Genomic DNA, 15,660 nt, shown 5'->3' on the forward strand with positions numbered 1-15,660 from the left:
CGTCCAGGGTCCCGGACCTTGGTATAGTCCTGTGGTCATGTGATCATATGATACAGATAAGAGGGATTAGGTTTCGTCTGAGGAATGCCGTTCCGGCTGGATTTGACCAGACGCCCCCACCCTCCTCCGCTCCTGTCACTGATGCAATCTCCCTAATGGAGTGCGACTGGTGTAATTTAGCGAGCGCCCGGGTTCTAGTAGGACTGTCATAATGTTTGGTGTCGAGAGGGAATTATATCGCCCCGAGACACTCAGGGGGGAGAAAAAGAAAAATCAAACGGAAAAACGGAAGCCTGGAAATTTCCATATGAGGCGGGAAAAGGCTGCGTTACATAAGCTGACAAATCTGTGTCGCCGCGCAGGGCGTTAGTTAGAGAACGGCGGGCTGGAGAACGCAGCGGATACAAACGGCCCCCGGCCCAGCCCCGTCTCCTGGAGGAATTTACCCAGAATGCTAATGCGCCTGAGAATGCTAATGCGCCTGACGATGCGTGAAGACAAGAGTGGCAACTGGTTAGAGAAGAGCTCATTTGCATATCTGCTGACCGGCCCTTCGCTGGCTGTCAGCCACTATTAGCACTGTTAGCGTTTCGGTGTTGTGTGCGTGTGTGTGTGTGTGTGTGTGTGTGTGTGATGGTGTGTTCTCTAATATGTGTGTGTGTGTGATGGTGTTCTCTCTAATATGTGTGTGTGTGTGTGTGTGTGTGTGTGCGTCGACGCCCCTTTTGTTATTGACTTTAGCATCATGAGCGAGTGTGTGTTCTATTAGTGACACCTCAATGCCACATTTCAGGGGGTGGCTGGGGGTCTTTTTACTGGTTTAAATGAACTCCATGGTCAATATGCTCAATGCCAAGGGTGGGCCAGAGGGCTATAAAGCCCTGAGATGTGGAGCCCCAACTTTAAACAATGCGTCTTCAACTGCTTAACTTCCAAACACACCCCTATTATCCACACACACCGTACCTTCCACACACACCGTACCTTCCACACACACCACCTAACGTTCATACACACACCCTCTACTATCCAAACACACAGCACTTACCCTCCATACACACACACACCCCCTACCTTCCACACACACCACCTACCTTCCACACACACCACCTACCATTCATACACACACCCCCTACTGTCCAAACACATGGCACTTACCCTCCACACACACCCCTTACCTTCTACACACACCCATTTTGAGCTAAAGAAGCTCCAGAAAGAGCTCAGAGCCTCAAATTATGATGTCATTTGCAGTGTGTTCACTGCTGTGTAAAAGACCGGAGAACGGGGCTGTGTAATGTTTCTGTATCGTTTACTCATGTTTATCCGGAAGCAGTGTAAACAGTGGATAAACCATGACTCTCTCCTGAGTATTTGTTTATCTCTGGCTCTGGTTCCCTCCAGCCCTCTCCGCTGATGATGTATCCTTGGTTGCTGACAGGAGGCCGGTTTGTGGGAGAGCACCCAGGATTGAAGAATTTTGACCAGAGATTTACTGCTATTTTACTGCAGCAGAGCGTAACACACTCCCTGTTAATGCCCTTGATGTTATTGTTTGGCCTTGGTGGGAAGTCTGGGATTACGTGTTTAATCTCCTGAATCATGGCTAAATTGCTGGATGGCTAATTTAATCCACAGTGACAGCTCTAATATTAATATCCAGAAGGCCCCGGATCCGAGTGCAGAGGCGGAGGAGTTGACGGGAAGCGAGTGTAAATAGCTGGAATGTTGTCGGATGGCGGGGCATGTTTTATAAACGCAAAGACCCCTGCTCTAATTACTCTTCCTGCACTGAGCCAGAAAGAGCTGCGTCATGTGGAACGCAAAGAGAGCTGCGTTTTTGGAGCGGAATTCACTCGAGTTCATATCTGCATCAATACCACCTTAATTAGCAGCTTCACACACACACACACACACACACACACACACACACTCCACCTTCTATACACACACACACACACACACACACACACACACTCCACCTTCTATACACACACACACACACACACACACACACACACACACACACACACACTCCACCTTCTATACACACACACACACACACACACACTCCACCTTCTATACACACACACACACACACACACACACACACTCCACCTTCTATACACACATTTCCACCTTCCACACACACACACACACACACACACACTCCACCTTCTATACACACATTTCCACCTTCCACACACACACAAACAAACACCCCACCTATCTCACACACACACACACACACACACTCTCTCCATCTTCTACACACACAATCCCACCTTCCACACACACACACACACACATTCCCCACCTTCACCCCCCCCCCCCCCACACACACACACACACACATTCTACTCCACCGTGAAGGAGCTGTCACTGCAGCTGGAGGACGTGCTGCCTCTCTGTCTGAACACATGTGGAGGAGCAGGTGTCCAGAACCTTGGAGTCCAGGACCTATGATCAAGAAACCAAATCTTGATGCTAGTACACTGTCTAATTACAGGCCTATTTCTAATTTGCCATTTCTGTCTAAGATCTTAGAAAGAGCTGTGGCCCAACAACTTAGTTCATATCTACATAAGAATCATATATATGAAAAATTCCAATCTGGATTCAGGCAACATCATAGTACAGAGACAGCTCTAGTCAAGATAACAAATGATCTTCTTCTTGCCTCTGATCAAGGCCACGTATCCCTGTTGGTGCTTCTTGACCTAAGCGCAGCCTTCGATACAATAGACCACAATATTCTCATAGAAAGGTTAGAAAACATGGTTGGAATCACAGGGACAGCCCTATTATGGTTCAAATCTTACTTAACGGAACGTTATCAATTCGTAAAAGTAAACAATCTAAATTCAAATTATTCTAAAGTAAGATTTGGAATTCCACAAGGCTCTATTTTAGGACCATTATTATTTACATTATACTTGTTACCGCTAGGCACAGTTATAAGAAACCATGACATTAACTTTCACTGTTACGCAGACGACACACAATTGTATATTTCAGCCAAGCCCGATGACAAACACAGATTAAAGAAAATAGAGGACTGTGTAAAAGACGTGAAAGGCTGGATGTTGCGTAACTTCCTCCTTCTAAACAGCAACAAAACAGAGGTCCTGCTTTTGGGTCCAAAAGTGACAAGAAATAAATTATCAGATCTAATTTTAAATCTAGCTAACTTTCCAGTTAAACCTGGTTCAGCAGCAAAAAATCTTGGTGTCATAATTGACCCGGATTTATCATTTGATCAACACATAGGTAGTATCACTAGGACAGCTTTTTTACATCTTCGCAATATTGCTAAGATTAGAAATGCCTTATCCCTCCAGGACGCAGAAACATTAGTACATGCCTTTATTACTTCAAGGCTTGACTACTGTAACGCACTACTGTCAGGATGCACCAGCAGCAATTTAAGAAAACTTCAACTAGTTCAAAATGCTGCAGCTAGGGTCCTCACTAAAACTAGAAAATTTGAACATATCAGCCCAGTTTTATCATCACTTCATTGGCTGCCTGTTAAATTCCGCATTGACTACAAAATTTTGTTATTAACATATAAAGCTCTACATGGGCTTGCTCCTGAATATCTTCAAGATACAATTTCCTATTATGAGCCTCCACGTTCACTCAGATCACAGAATACTGGATTTTTAAATGTTCCCAGAATTCAGAAGGCCTCAGCTGGGGGAAGAGCCTTTTCTTATAAAGCCCCCCAACTCTGGAATGATCTTCCAAAAAATGTTCGGGACTCAGACACAGTCGCAATCTTCAAATGTAGGCTAAAAACTCATTTGTTTAGTTTATCATTTGGTAGCTAATGCTCCCCCATAGATAAAGGCGGCAGATCCGGGGGGTCCATGGACACAGGGAATTATAGTATACTGAGACGCTGGTGCTGTCGTCCCGCCGCTTCTCGCGATCACTCAGGTTTGTTGACGGTGGAGCGGAGGGATGCCAGTGTTTCAGGATGCTCCCGTGTCTGTGTGTCCTTCTGGTTCTCTCCTTTTAGTTAATGCTGTCATAGTCAGATCTGCCGGAGTCATTAGCCACACTCTGGAAATTTTCATATTTTCTACTTTACAAACACAAAACAGTTCAAAACTAATTCCATCCCTTTACATCTTTCCGAGTAAACGACTGCCCACCTGTCTGTCTGGACACTGATGGATGACTGTCGAGATCCTCCTCCACTCTTCAGACCAGCTGCCCACGCTCCAGCAACCACCAAGTGCCTTGAAGCTGTCCCTACACTGAAGTTCTCATGGACTACTAACTATCATCACCAGTAGATTGACCAGAGGAGGATGGGTCACCCCTTGTGAGCCTTGGTTCCTCCCAAGGTTTCTTCCTCAGCTGGGGGAGTTTTTCCTTGCCACTGTCGCCCCTGGCTTGCTCACTTGAGGGTTTTACATTTGTCTTTACATTTCATGTCAAATCTTGTCTTACTGGAATTCTGTGAAGCTGCTTTGTGACAACATCAGTTGTGAAAAGCGCTATATAAATAAATTTGATTTGATTTGATTTGATTTGGATTTACAGTGCATGAACTCACGGACTTATCACACACCCGTTTCCTCTGGGACGCGGTGGTCCTGGTGGGCCGGCTGGAGCTCGTCTCCCTCACACCTTTCCTAATGAGTTAATTAGCTGTGTCATTAGCTCATTAAGAGCTGATTACGTTTTAATGAAGAGGACTGTATTTTTTGAGCCACTGCTTTGCTGTGACACAGAGGGGGTCTTTATCTGCTGATCGCTTTGAGTTGAACAGACCCACTCTGGGTCACTGGGTAGAGAGGAGCCAGGGCCAAAGACCACCTTCCACCCCCTCCCTCAGCTACAGTATGTATAGTGATGTGGAAAGGCATTCCTTAATATGTCTTTACATTATCACAGAAGGTATTTTGTGACATCGTAACTCAACACGCTTGCAGGAGAACGCTAAGCATAGGCCTGCATTGTGCTGAGGGGTAGGAGAGACGGAGAAGGCAGGACGTCCACACTGTTTGACTGGGTGTGCTTAAAATTTTGCAGGTTTCGAGTTGTCCCACTGTGACGAACCAGGGGTCCCTCAGTTCGGCTCCAAAGTCAGTGACCAGGGCCACTTCACCGGGAGCGCCGTGGCCTACCAGTGTGACCCTGGGTACAGTCTCCATGGCAACAGGGTGCTCAGCTGCATGACGGGTGAACGGCGAGCCTGGGATCACCAGCTGCCGTCCTGCATTGGTAATCACACACACACACACACACACACAAATGCATACACATACCCCGATACAAACAGACACACACACACACACACATGCATACATATACCCCAATATAAACAGACACAAACACACACTCTGACATGCACACGCACGCAAGCAAACACACACATACAATTACACACAAGCAAACACACACAAACAAACAAACAAACAAACAATCAAACACATACACAAACACACACACACACACATACAGAGATGCATTCAGACAAACAAACAAACAAACACACACACAAACACACATACAGAGATGTATTCAGACAAACAAACAAACAAACACACACACACACACACACACACACACACACACAGATGCATTCAGACAAACAAACAAACAAACACACAAACACACATACAGAGATGTATTCAGACAAACAAACAACCACACACACACACACACACACGCACACACACAGAGCCCATCAGAATGCCAGACGGTAATCTGCAGGATTTAGTCCTACACGGATTCTTCTTAATTGGACTTTGTTAAAAATGTGGCGTCCCCCCAGTCCCCCGACAACTCACGTGAATCCACAAACAGAGCGGGGGGCTTTGGTTCTGAATAATTGATCTGCAAGGCCAGGCCTCTCATGAACCCGTTCTCCACTCGAAGAGGAACCGTGTTCCCCCTCGTCCTGCAGCTCCTCCTCAGTCAGAACGTGGCCTGCATCCAGAAGAGGGTTTGGCACAAGTGTCACTTCATTCAGCCGCTGTGGGCGCTTTAATGTCCAGCTGCTCCATGCATTTCCCACATTAGTGTTTTAATACGGAGCTGGAGGTCACTCTCGCTCAGGGCCCGGTGTCGTACGGTCATTCTACAGGACAGCAGAGACGTCCTCTGAGGTATTTTTCTTTTCTTTTTTTCAGGAAACCCGTCTGCTGAATGTGTGGGAACAAGATATTTAACGTGTGGGAACAAGATATTTAATGTGTGGGAACAAGATTTTTAACATGTGGGAACAAGATAGTTAACGTGTGGGAAGAAGATAGTTAATGTGTGGGAACAACATATTTAACGTGTGGAAACAAGATATTTAACGTGTGGGAACAAGATAGTTAACGTGTGCAGACAACTTCACAAGACATGGAAATGAATGAGATGTTAATTCATCTACTCTTTCATTGTCTGTAACCCTTATCAAGTTCAGGGTCGCGGTGGGTCCGGAGCCTACCCTGAATCACTGGGTGCAAGGCGGGAACACACCCTGGAGGGGGCGCCAGTCCTTCACAGGGCGACACACACTTACACATTCGGACACTTCTGAGTCCTCAATCCACCTACCAACATGTAGCATTACACGACTTCTTATCTTATTGATACAGTTAATATTATAAACATTGCCATTTCTAATTACTCCTCTGTATTGATTTTAATGAGCCGTGAGTGAGAAGTCATTGTAATCTGACGTGAAGCTATACTCTAGGCCTTTGGTGTCACCGGCAGTAGCCGCTGCTCTGTACGTTAACGCAGAGAGACACAAACCCTGACGTGTCCAGATACATATTTAATGCCGGTGGTGTGTGACTGGGGCTCTGCGGGCTGTTAGACTCAAGTGTGGAAGAGTGTAAACACTGGGAGAAAGAAAATGCTTTGTGACAGACCCTAAGTGCTGAGGAATGAGAATGAAGCTTCATTGTCCATCTTCATAATCACACACACACACTGACACACACACACACACACACACATACTGTTGACCAGACAGGTGCAGTGCATTCTGGGAAAGCCTTATTCCCTAGAGGAACAAGACGACGTGATGCTTGATTAATTCCATTGGGGAAGTAGAGAATTTAACACGTCCTAAAATGGACATTGTGCCCACCAGATATACGCTAGAGTGTGAATACCGTCCCCTAGAATGGAACCGCCATCTGGAGTGGTGTATGTGATCTAGAAATTTACATTCTCTTGTGGCTTAATCCAATCAAATCCTCACAGTAATGATCCAATAGCTGGTGTTAGACCGAATGCCTGTGTGTGCAGATGAATTTCTGTTGGGTGCCCATTAGTGGTCATCAGAAGGTGTCCAAAATAGTCTGGACATCCCGTATGTTTTCTGCCTGAGTGAACCCACCCTCCTCGGGGCCTGGGTTTATCCCTCAACTGACCAGACCCAGCTTTGAGAAGTCTGAACGTAACTTGTTGAATGTGTAACGCGTATTTCTACCAGGATCCGCTGGGACTGGTCTTTCAGTCTCTCAGCCCTCCGGCAGAGATGCGATCTTCAAACCCAAATTTACAGACAACAGAGCCGTGGATATTGGTACGGCACAATCTGGTGGGCAGAGGCGCGAGGGATCCTGAAGAGATATTCACAATGGTGCCTAGAAGCCTGCCTGGGGGCCTACTTGCACACATAGAAGAGCCTGGGGAATTTCTAGCATCAAAACGCTTTCAGGTTGACTCCTACAAGTGCAACATCCGACACATTCCTTCCCTTTGGTCCCATCTCATTCAATCGTTCCCTTTCACAGCGGTTGAAGTGTTTGCCCCATCACCTTGAGAGTGCAGGTTGGATTCAAGGTGATCCCTCACTACTCCGAAGGCCAGAAGTCGTAAAGGGCACAGTTGGCATTGCATACCGAGTGGGTAGGACAGTCCTCATCTCCCTCGTCACCCGAGGCTGGTTGCATTGTGATCAGGGGAGACTGATTGAAAGAGTAATCATATATAATAAATTGAGAGAAAATATGAACAAAAATAAAAGAATAAATATTATTTTATTAATAATAAATAAATAACAATACATTTTTTGACAATCATAATACCACAAAAACACAGTGCCTAGTTTTCTTCATTGCCTGATTGCATAGAAGAACCATTCCTAGTTTATGTAGAAACTTTAAAGTATATGAAGAATCTTTTAAAGCATGTTTTTGTTCCTTGCAATTATAACATAATAATTACATGATAATAACAGTAACTATGTGACCATTTTGCTGTGTTTTGTTTGTAATTGTGGCATGCCAACGTGAATGTATTATACACTAAGCCTGGGGAACTGAGGGTTTTAGAAGTTGCCTTCGTGTCTTTTTTTATTAGCACATCTTCTGAACTATTACAAGAGTTAGAATGTTATAAACATGTAATAACAACATATAATGTTACAACTTGTCATTACACGTGAAAACACCCTGACATGAATAAGGTGTGTAGTTGCATCGCTTGTACACGCTGAACAAATAAATAAACACTGCTAACATGTAATTACATAGTTGTTACATAGTTATATCTTGAATTTTCTTCTGGGATCAATGAAGAATCTATCTATCTATCTATCTATCTATCTATCTATCTATCTATCTATCTTAAATATCACATAGTTAATCACCCTGTTTTAAAGTGTGCTTACTGTATTTTCAGTATTAAACATGTGATTACATATTAATAACACACGTAAAAACATAGTAATGAATATGAAAATCTAATGTACAGCACACATAACATAAAATAACAACTTTAAATGGCTCTTAAGGGTTAAAGCATGGGCAGCCTTTACTGCTGGGCTGTGTTATGTTGCTGTTATCTGTAAAGGAGCTTGTGTGTAATGTAATTAGGAGTGTTTCTTTTGCTGCTGGATAAGCGATGATGTTCTGTAGGTGGGTTTGGACTTTATGACAGCCTGGAGGATGAATGTGATAATGGCCGGCTTTTCTCAGTGATGTATGTAGTGCTCTCCTGCCTCCAGAGTGGGCTGCAGCTCGTATATAATGTGGACAGATTTTTAATATTAATTAGCGGCAGGAGCAGAGAAGTGCACTTCAAGACGACGCTGAGCTCGTGCGGAGCCCCCGTGTCTGTGGAACTGTGGGGGAGGTTGGTGTGTGCCATGTTAAACCTCCAGTCAAAAGATTACAGTAACCTGTGAATGGATTATTAATGGCACAGTCCTGCATTTGTGTGGGTTTAAAAATGTGTAATTTATTTGTACTTCATCATTGCCAGTGCGGATTTAACCTTCCTCCTGTTTTAGCTTTCTGTTACCCTCTCTAATGTTAATGGGTTGGTTTGAAGATACCCTAAAAACAATTCATTATCAACTAATTTGTTGTTTACCTCTTGTTGACCTTGTTAGGATTCCTTCTCCATGAAAGATTGGTTTTAATTTTTCATTGTTGCAGACTGTAAACTGGAGATGTACACTCTACAAAACACACACTGGGCCTTGCATGTCTGGACATGTCTTTCCTTGTTTTGTGAAACAGATAAAGATAGAAGCCCCTAACTGAAGCTCGAGTGGTTGTAGGAGGAGCCAGCTGTAGGCTGTTGTTAGTGTGTTTATGAGTCCAGATTTGGCACTTGTTATTGTTTTCTGATTTAAAATTATACCTTAACCTAAGCCATTATTGTAACAAGAGCATTTGAAGTTTCTGACAAAGTCAAAAAGTCTTGATGCAATAAATTAATTTATGGAGTACTTATGGAGTGTGCATTAAAAATGGGTCGGTCAAGACCCTAACACAAGAGGAAGGTTAAACGTTGCTATGCTAACTCGGTCCTGAACAGCAGTGGAAAGCCATAAGGATTGGACTACACTATACATCCCATGGGGATTACTCATTCATCCACTAACAGTTTCTAACACTCACCAAGTCACTCCCATATTTGCATGTGTGGACAAGGAGGAAACCAACCAATACAAGGAGAGAACATGTCCCCTACTTAAAAGTACAGAATAAGTGTCCTTAAAGGTACCACGACAATGGGAGTTTTTCTGAAAGTGAATGATCATTACAACTGACCGCTCAGAGCACAGTGACCTTGTCTTTGATCTGTTACAGCGGAGTGTGGTGGAAGTTTCAAAGGTGAATCTTCAGGGCGAATATTATCTCCTGGTTACCCCTTCCCCTATGACAACAACCTCCGCTGCACCTGGACCATCGAGGTGGACTCAGGCAACACTGTCAGGTACCTGCTTAAAACGTTGTCTGCTATTGCCTTTGTTAGTTAGTCAACCTGGTCATTTTATTCGACTACTTGAAGCAACCTGTGAGTGCCACATTAATGGGCCATTGACGCTACTACTACCACTACCTGTATGGCCTGGGTTAGGGTTAATGTTGGGTTTTAGGGTTTGGGGTTAGAAATAGGGTTTCGGTTTAGGGTTAAAGTTGGGTTTTAGTGTTTAGAATTAGGTCTAGGGTTTTGATTTTGGTTTTAATTTGCGTTTTACGGTTTAGGGTTAGAGATAGGGTTTTAGGGTTTGGGGTTAGGTCTAGGGTTTTGGTTTCAATTTGGGTTTTCAGGTTTGGGATCATAGATAGGATTGGGGTTGGGTTTTAGTGTTTGTGGTTAAGGTTAGGGGTTCGGTTTAGTGTTAAAGTTGGCTTTTAGGGTTTTTTAGGGTTTAGAGATAGGGTCAGGGTTAAGATCATGCCTGATTTTGGGATTAAGAATCAGGCTCGCATTTGGTGGTACTGTTGTGACTTTCTGTGGTTCTTCAGGCCTCCAGGGGACCTTAACACCAGCGGCCAAGCAGGTTTGGACTTGGCCTGTACTTGAATACTTGAATCAACCTCTAATAAATGCTTGGATGGCTAATGGAGGTGGTATTGGTGCAGCCAACAGTGGGTTAGGGTTAGGGATAGCCCCTGTAGTCAATGTGTATTCCAATGCCTGAATGCTGTGACTGGTACACCGCATAAAACAAATGGCCTCATGCTTTGGATGAAGCCTAACATCGCGATCCTGACTTTCTGAGGTTGTAAAACACCCCAGGCATTCTCAGGAATGGAGTTCTGGCTAATCCCCATCTATATAAAAAAGAATTGCATGAAAAAATAGAAACATGCTGTGTGAGTGTAGCTATGACTCATATTAGCAAACAACTACTTCAACACGCTTGGAGGAGAACACCTGCCCTGATCTGCACTATCAGCCCTAGCAACATACAGAGTCGTGTAGTGATAGTGAGAGAAAGAAGTGACACGAGGACAGAGGCCAATTTAGCAGTCTTGGACCCGACCTCGGATGGCTAGGCCCTGCTTAATTACGCACATGTGCAAAATATCACCCGGCAACTTCATTAAGGAGAGATCAAGGTTGGGACTAGCTCCAGCTCCAGCTAAAATCAAATGCCAGATCTCATTACGCACCTTTGATCGCGTCCGAAGCGGCAGAGGCGCACTATCAAAGCCCAGGAAGTGGAGGCTCTGCTAAAACAGGTATTTAGGCGGCTGATTAAAACAGAATCAGTGAGGAATTACAAGGCAGAGTGTGGAGTTAATTGAAGTTTAGCAGATGGGTGCTGCGCTGACCCAGAAGAAGAACAGGGAATTAAACATTTAGATTAGAGACGTCTGCTTATTACAGTTTCATCACCAGGACGCAGAGCTGGAATGAAGACCACAGTGAGGTTTAGACCGGGACCCCACAAGACCAAGTTTAATATTGGTTTCTTTAATTTGTTTTGCATTGCAGGCTCCTGTTATGGTTATTTATGACTGGAAGTTGGATTTTATTTCATTTGTTATTAAGGCCTGTTATTTTGCATTGATCTTTGGTTTTGAAAGGCTCAATGCTTCCAGATGGAGTGTTGTTACCTGTTGTGGCCTATTTGTGGTCCATGGCCCCCCTGCCCTTTTCTAACACAAGAATATCATTTGTACTTTTGATGCTGATTACTTTTATTTATTCAGTATTTGAGGAGATCGTTACAAACCGTGGAGCTGACTACCTTTATTTATTCAATATTTGAGGAGATCGTTACAAACCGTGGAGCTGACTACTTTGTCTAAGTCCAAGCCCTAGACATTGAAGATTGGACTAACCTTGACAAGTCAAGGTGTCAAGGTCAAGAGCAAGAAAATCAATTCTCAGCACACTGATACTTGGCATGGCTTTCTCTTTCTTTTATCATTTACTCAGTTGTTCTTTATCAGATTTGAAAGCTCTGATGTTCACTTGACTGCTGAGACTTTGGAATTTAGAAGTGTCTCGGACGGACCACTGGTCTGCTTGTGCCCCCCAGGCTCAGAGGAAATGCTGAAGCTCAGAATCTTGAAGACGTGGGAGCCCCTGGCGAAACTCAAACCGAAAGGAGCAGGGCAGCCTTGCCCTTAAGTGAGGGAATGTCTCAATTCCTGCATAACCTTCATGTGCAATCTCAAGGGATAACCAGCAACTGGCAAGATATGAACCAGGTTTGCCCAGCATCACAGATCAATGCGCTACCAGCTGAGCAAACCTAGTTCATATCGCACCTCAGGTGAGCTAAGCGTTGTCTATATGGATGCTTGTTCAGGTCCAGCAGGGTGCAAGGCTTTCCCACACTTAAGGGCAAGGCTGCCCTTTTCCTCTAAGTTGGAGTTTCCCCTGACTAATGATTCCCAACTTTAAAGTTTTTTTTTTTTTCAGTTTCTCAGAGTTCCTTTGGGGTCCAGGTGTCTGGATATGTGCTTAAAAAATGTGTTCTTACTGTATGTATTATTACTATCTTATTAACATCATATTAACAAATTTAAACACCCTGTTGCCTCCATTTCCTCCGCTTACAGTCTGCAGTTTCTGGCGTTTGACACGGAGGCATCTCACGACATCCTGAAGGTGTGGGACGGCCGTCCGGAGAACGAAATGCCTCTGAAGGAAGTGAGCGGCTCCTTGCTGCCCGATGGGATACACAGCACCCTCAATGTGGTGACCATCCAATTTGAGACAGACTTCTATATCAGCAAGTCCGGCTTCGCCATCGACTTCTCCAGTAAGAGACTTCGTAATCGTCGTATCGACAAATCTAAAATGGACCTATGTTCTCTGTGGCTATGACCAGACATACACCATTTAAAAAAGAGCGTTCTTCCTGGGTTCTCTGTTAAATGCATTGGTTGAGTATATTTTTCAGTGGATCTCTGCCTGACGAAATTGGTCTTCGTAATGAGGGAGGATGTGTAGTTTAAGGGTTCTATGGGATATAGCAGAACCTTGTTTGATGCTATGACTTGTGGTGCTCTATAGAACCGTTTTTAACACATCCTCCATCAACCTGAACAGCCATTTCTCTTGGTTCAGTGGCTTGGTATCATCCATTTTCCACTAAACAGCCTTAATCCGAATGGGCTGAAAACACAGCCAGTGTCCAGCCACTGGAAACTCACCGCTGTTTAGACAGATAGTGTGTGTATCTGTGTGTGTGTGTGTGTGTGTGTGTGTGTGTGTCGGGGGAGGAAGGGGAGTGTGAAGGCACCTGCTGAAGCGCCGGGTAGATGGTTATGCCTCAGCGTCCACCGTAATGTCCTCACTTGCCGAGGCCGAGGGGGAAGCTCTGAAGTCTGTGAGCTGATGCTGTACTTGTTGTTGTATGCACAGGCTCAGTGGCGACGGCCTGCAGAGACCCAGGAACGCCCATGAATGGCACGCGCAGCGGCGAGGGCAAGGAGCCCGGCGACACGGTCACTTTTCTCTGTGACCCTGGCTACGAGCTGCAGGGGGAACCACGCATCACCTGCATCCAAGTGGAAAACAGATATTACTGGCAACCCAGCCCACCTACCTGCATCGGTGAGTTCTAGGGTTTGAGCTGTTTACGTTTGAGATCCTACTACTCCCAATCTACGGCGGTATCTTAGCAACAGTGTGGAAGCTCCTCCCACCTTCACCATGTATCATAAGAAAGGGGAGTCCTACTCTTTAAAAAGGCTTATCTTCATTTAACACCGTGGGATATTGTTTAAAAGAGTTGGGTAGAGTAATTTTCTTCTGCAAGTGTGTTGAGCTCCACTGATGTTCTGTTAGCAGCAGTTGGGAATGAAGCAGGGTATGATGTCACAGCTTGGAGGAAGCATGTGCTGTGTTCACCCCACCCTACTAGCTTTGAGGCATGGTGGGATTTTACATTTTTTTAAGGGGGCGGGTGTGGATTTATGGTGGGGGCTATTGGATTGAAAACCAACCCTAGCAACAGCACTGAGCTTAATGTAGCATTAAAATTCGCCTGGATCAGCATCTCTTTTGGCGAGATGTTTGATTCAATTTGCCGAAACCTGTGCCTGAGACTTGGGAGATGTTAGGAGAGGGAGGGGGGCTCATTTCACACCTGTCAAGGCCGGCGAGAATGTCTTAAAAAGAATCCGGAAACTAGTTTTCCTTCTTTCAAAACTTGAAATAATAAAAAAAAACAGCCGACAGTAATAAACCTGGCTGACAGGAATATCTGATGGAGCGCTCCGGTCAGCGCCGGCACTGGGGCACGTGTGCCACCAACTCTCCGCAGAGTCGTCCCGTGATAAATGGCACCAGGAAATTGCGGGGATTCTGCGAGCACCTTCACTTTTGGAGAACTATTTTGTCTGACAGCTGTCATCAAAGCGCTCCGAGCTTCTTTTTTACATTTTTTCCCCCCGGTATTCCGAGTGTGTACGTATAACACGAGACTAAATGATGTGAGGATGATGGAGTTTGTCGTCTGTGAGGCTCTGCCGAAACAAGGCGGCGGCTCTTCCGGAGATATTTAGCTGACTTGTTTTGACGTATGCTTTTTCTTATTGATGATGTGAAATGTTGTGAATGGGTCATGGATGAATTCCAATGAAATATCTAGGAGCCACAACATTAAGACCAACATCCTGAAAAGGCTGTAGTACAATACTGGCATCCATAAATTCCTGCACCTAGAATACCCCAACTGGACATTGTCCACAACCAAACACTCCCTCCTCTAGCTCGCCTTCTTTCCACAGTGCATCTGATCTATCATAGAACCTGTACCTAGCTGTCCATGTGATCAATGCCCTTTTAAATAGTGCTCCAAGAGTCATCACTACGTCACACGATGCAGACATCCAGCACTAACTCTCCATCCTTTGTGCGGGGGGTGGGCTCTGTTATTGGAAAACCAGCCAGGTACCAAACGGTAAGTACCTGTCCAGTCAAGTCGAGTACAGTTGAGTTGTGTAGGTACCATGCAGTGGTAAAGCACCACTTGATGCTATTTGCAGGGGTCAGTATGGGCACTATCTCTAACATGGCGCACATGTCTCTTAAATATTGACACGTCTCATCATAGTGCCCCTGCTCTTACTTATCAGCGCTGGAGACTGGTACTAATCCCACAAGCCTTACCATTTAGGGACAACTCGTCTGGACATAACAGTGTGGTTGTTATCCAAGTGGCTTTGATTCATTTCTGAAGATCTATACTCACCTTCAGTGCCCAACACAGTCCACACATCTCACTTTTGAATGGCAGTTCAAGTTTATAGCGGTTCTAGGGGTGGGTTGGCAGCTCTGCTTGTCTTTGCTACACTCTCTGCTTTTGCTTAATTGGTTTCCTGGACCCAGATTAAGCCCAGGATTTGGCTAAGTCTCATTGTAAATAGTGATGCTCTGTTGGAATTAGTTTGTAGTGTTGGACTAGGCTTTTCCATCTGGGGAAAGTGACCC

The 15,660-nt window shown here is 44.8% G+C and overlaps 1 protein-coding gene across 1 annotated transcript in view; it reads left to right on the top strand.

Moving 5' to 3' along the window:
• csmd3a (CUB and Sushi multiple domains 3a) overlaps nt 1-15,660 on the top strand; it is a 287,911-nt gene that overhangs the window by 144,276 nt on the left and 127,975 nt on the right. The window contains 4 exon segments of the mRNA XM_066676154.1: nt 5,047-5,238; nt 10,065-10,191; nt 12,780-12,982; nt 13,588-13,779. Of these exon segments, the coding sequence (XP_066532251.1) occupies nt 5,047-5,238; nt 10,065-10,191; nt 12,780-12,982; nt 13,588-13,779 (714 nt within the window).

This window comes from Hoplias malabaricus, chromosome 1 (genome assembly GCF_029633855.1).
Source record: "Hoplias malabaricus isolate fHopMal1 chromosome 1, fHopMal1.hap1, whole genome shotgun sequence".
Lineage (NCBI taxonomy): Eukaryota > Metazoa > Chordata > Actinopteri > Characiformes > Erythrinidae > Hoplias > Hoplias malabaricus.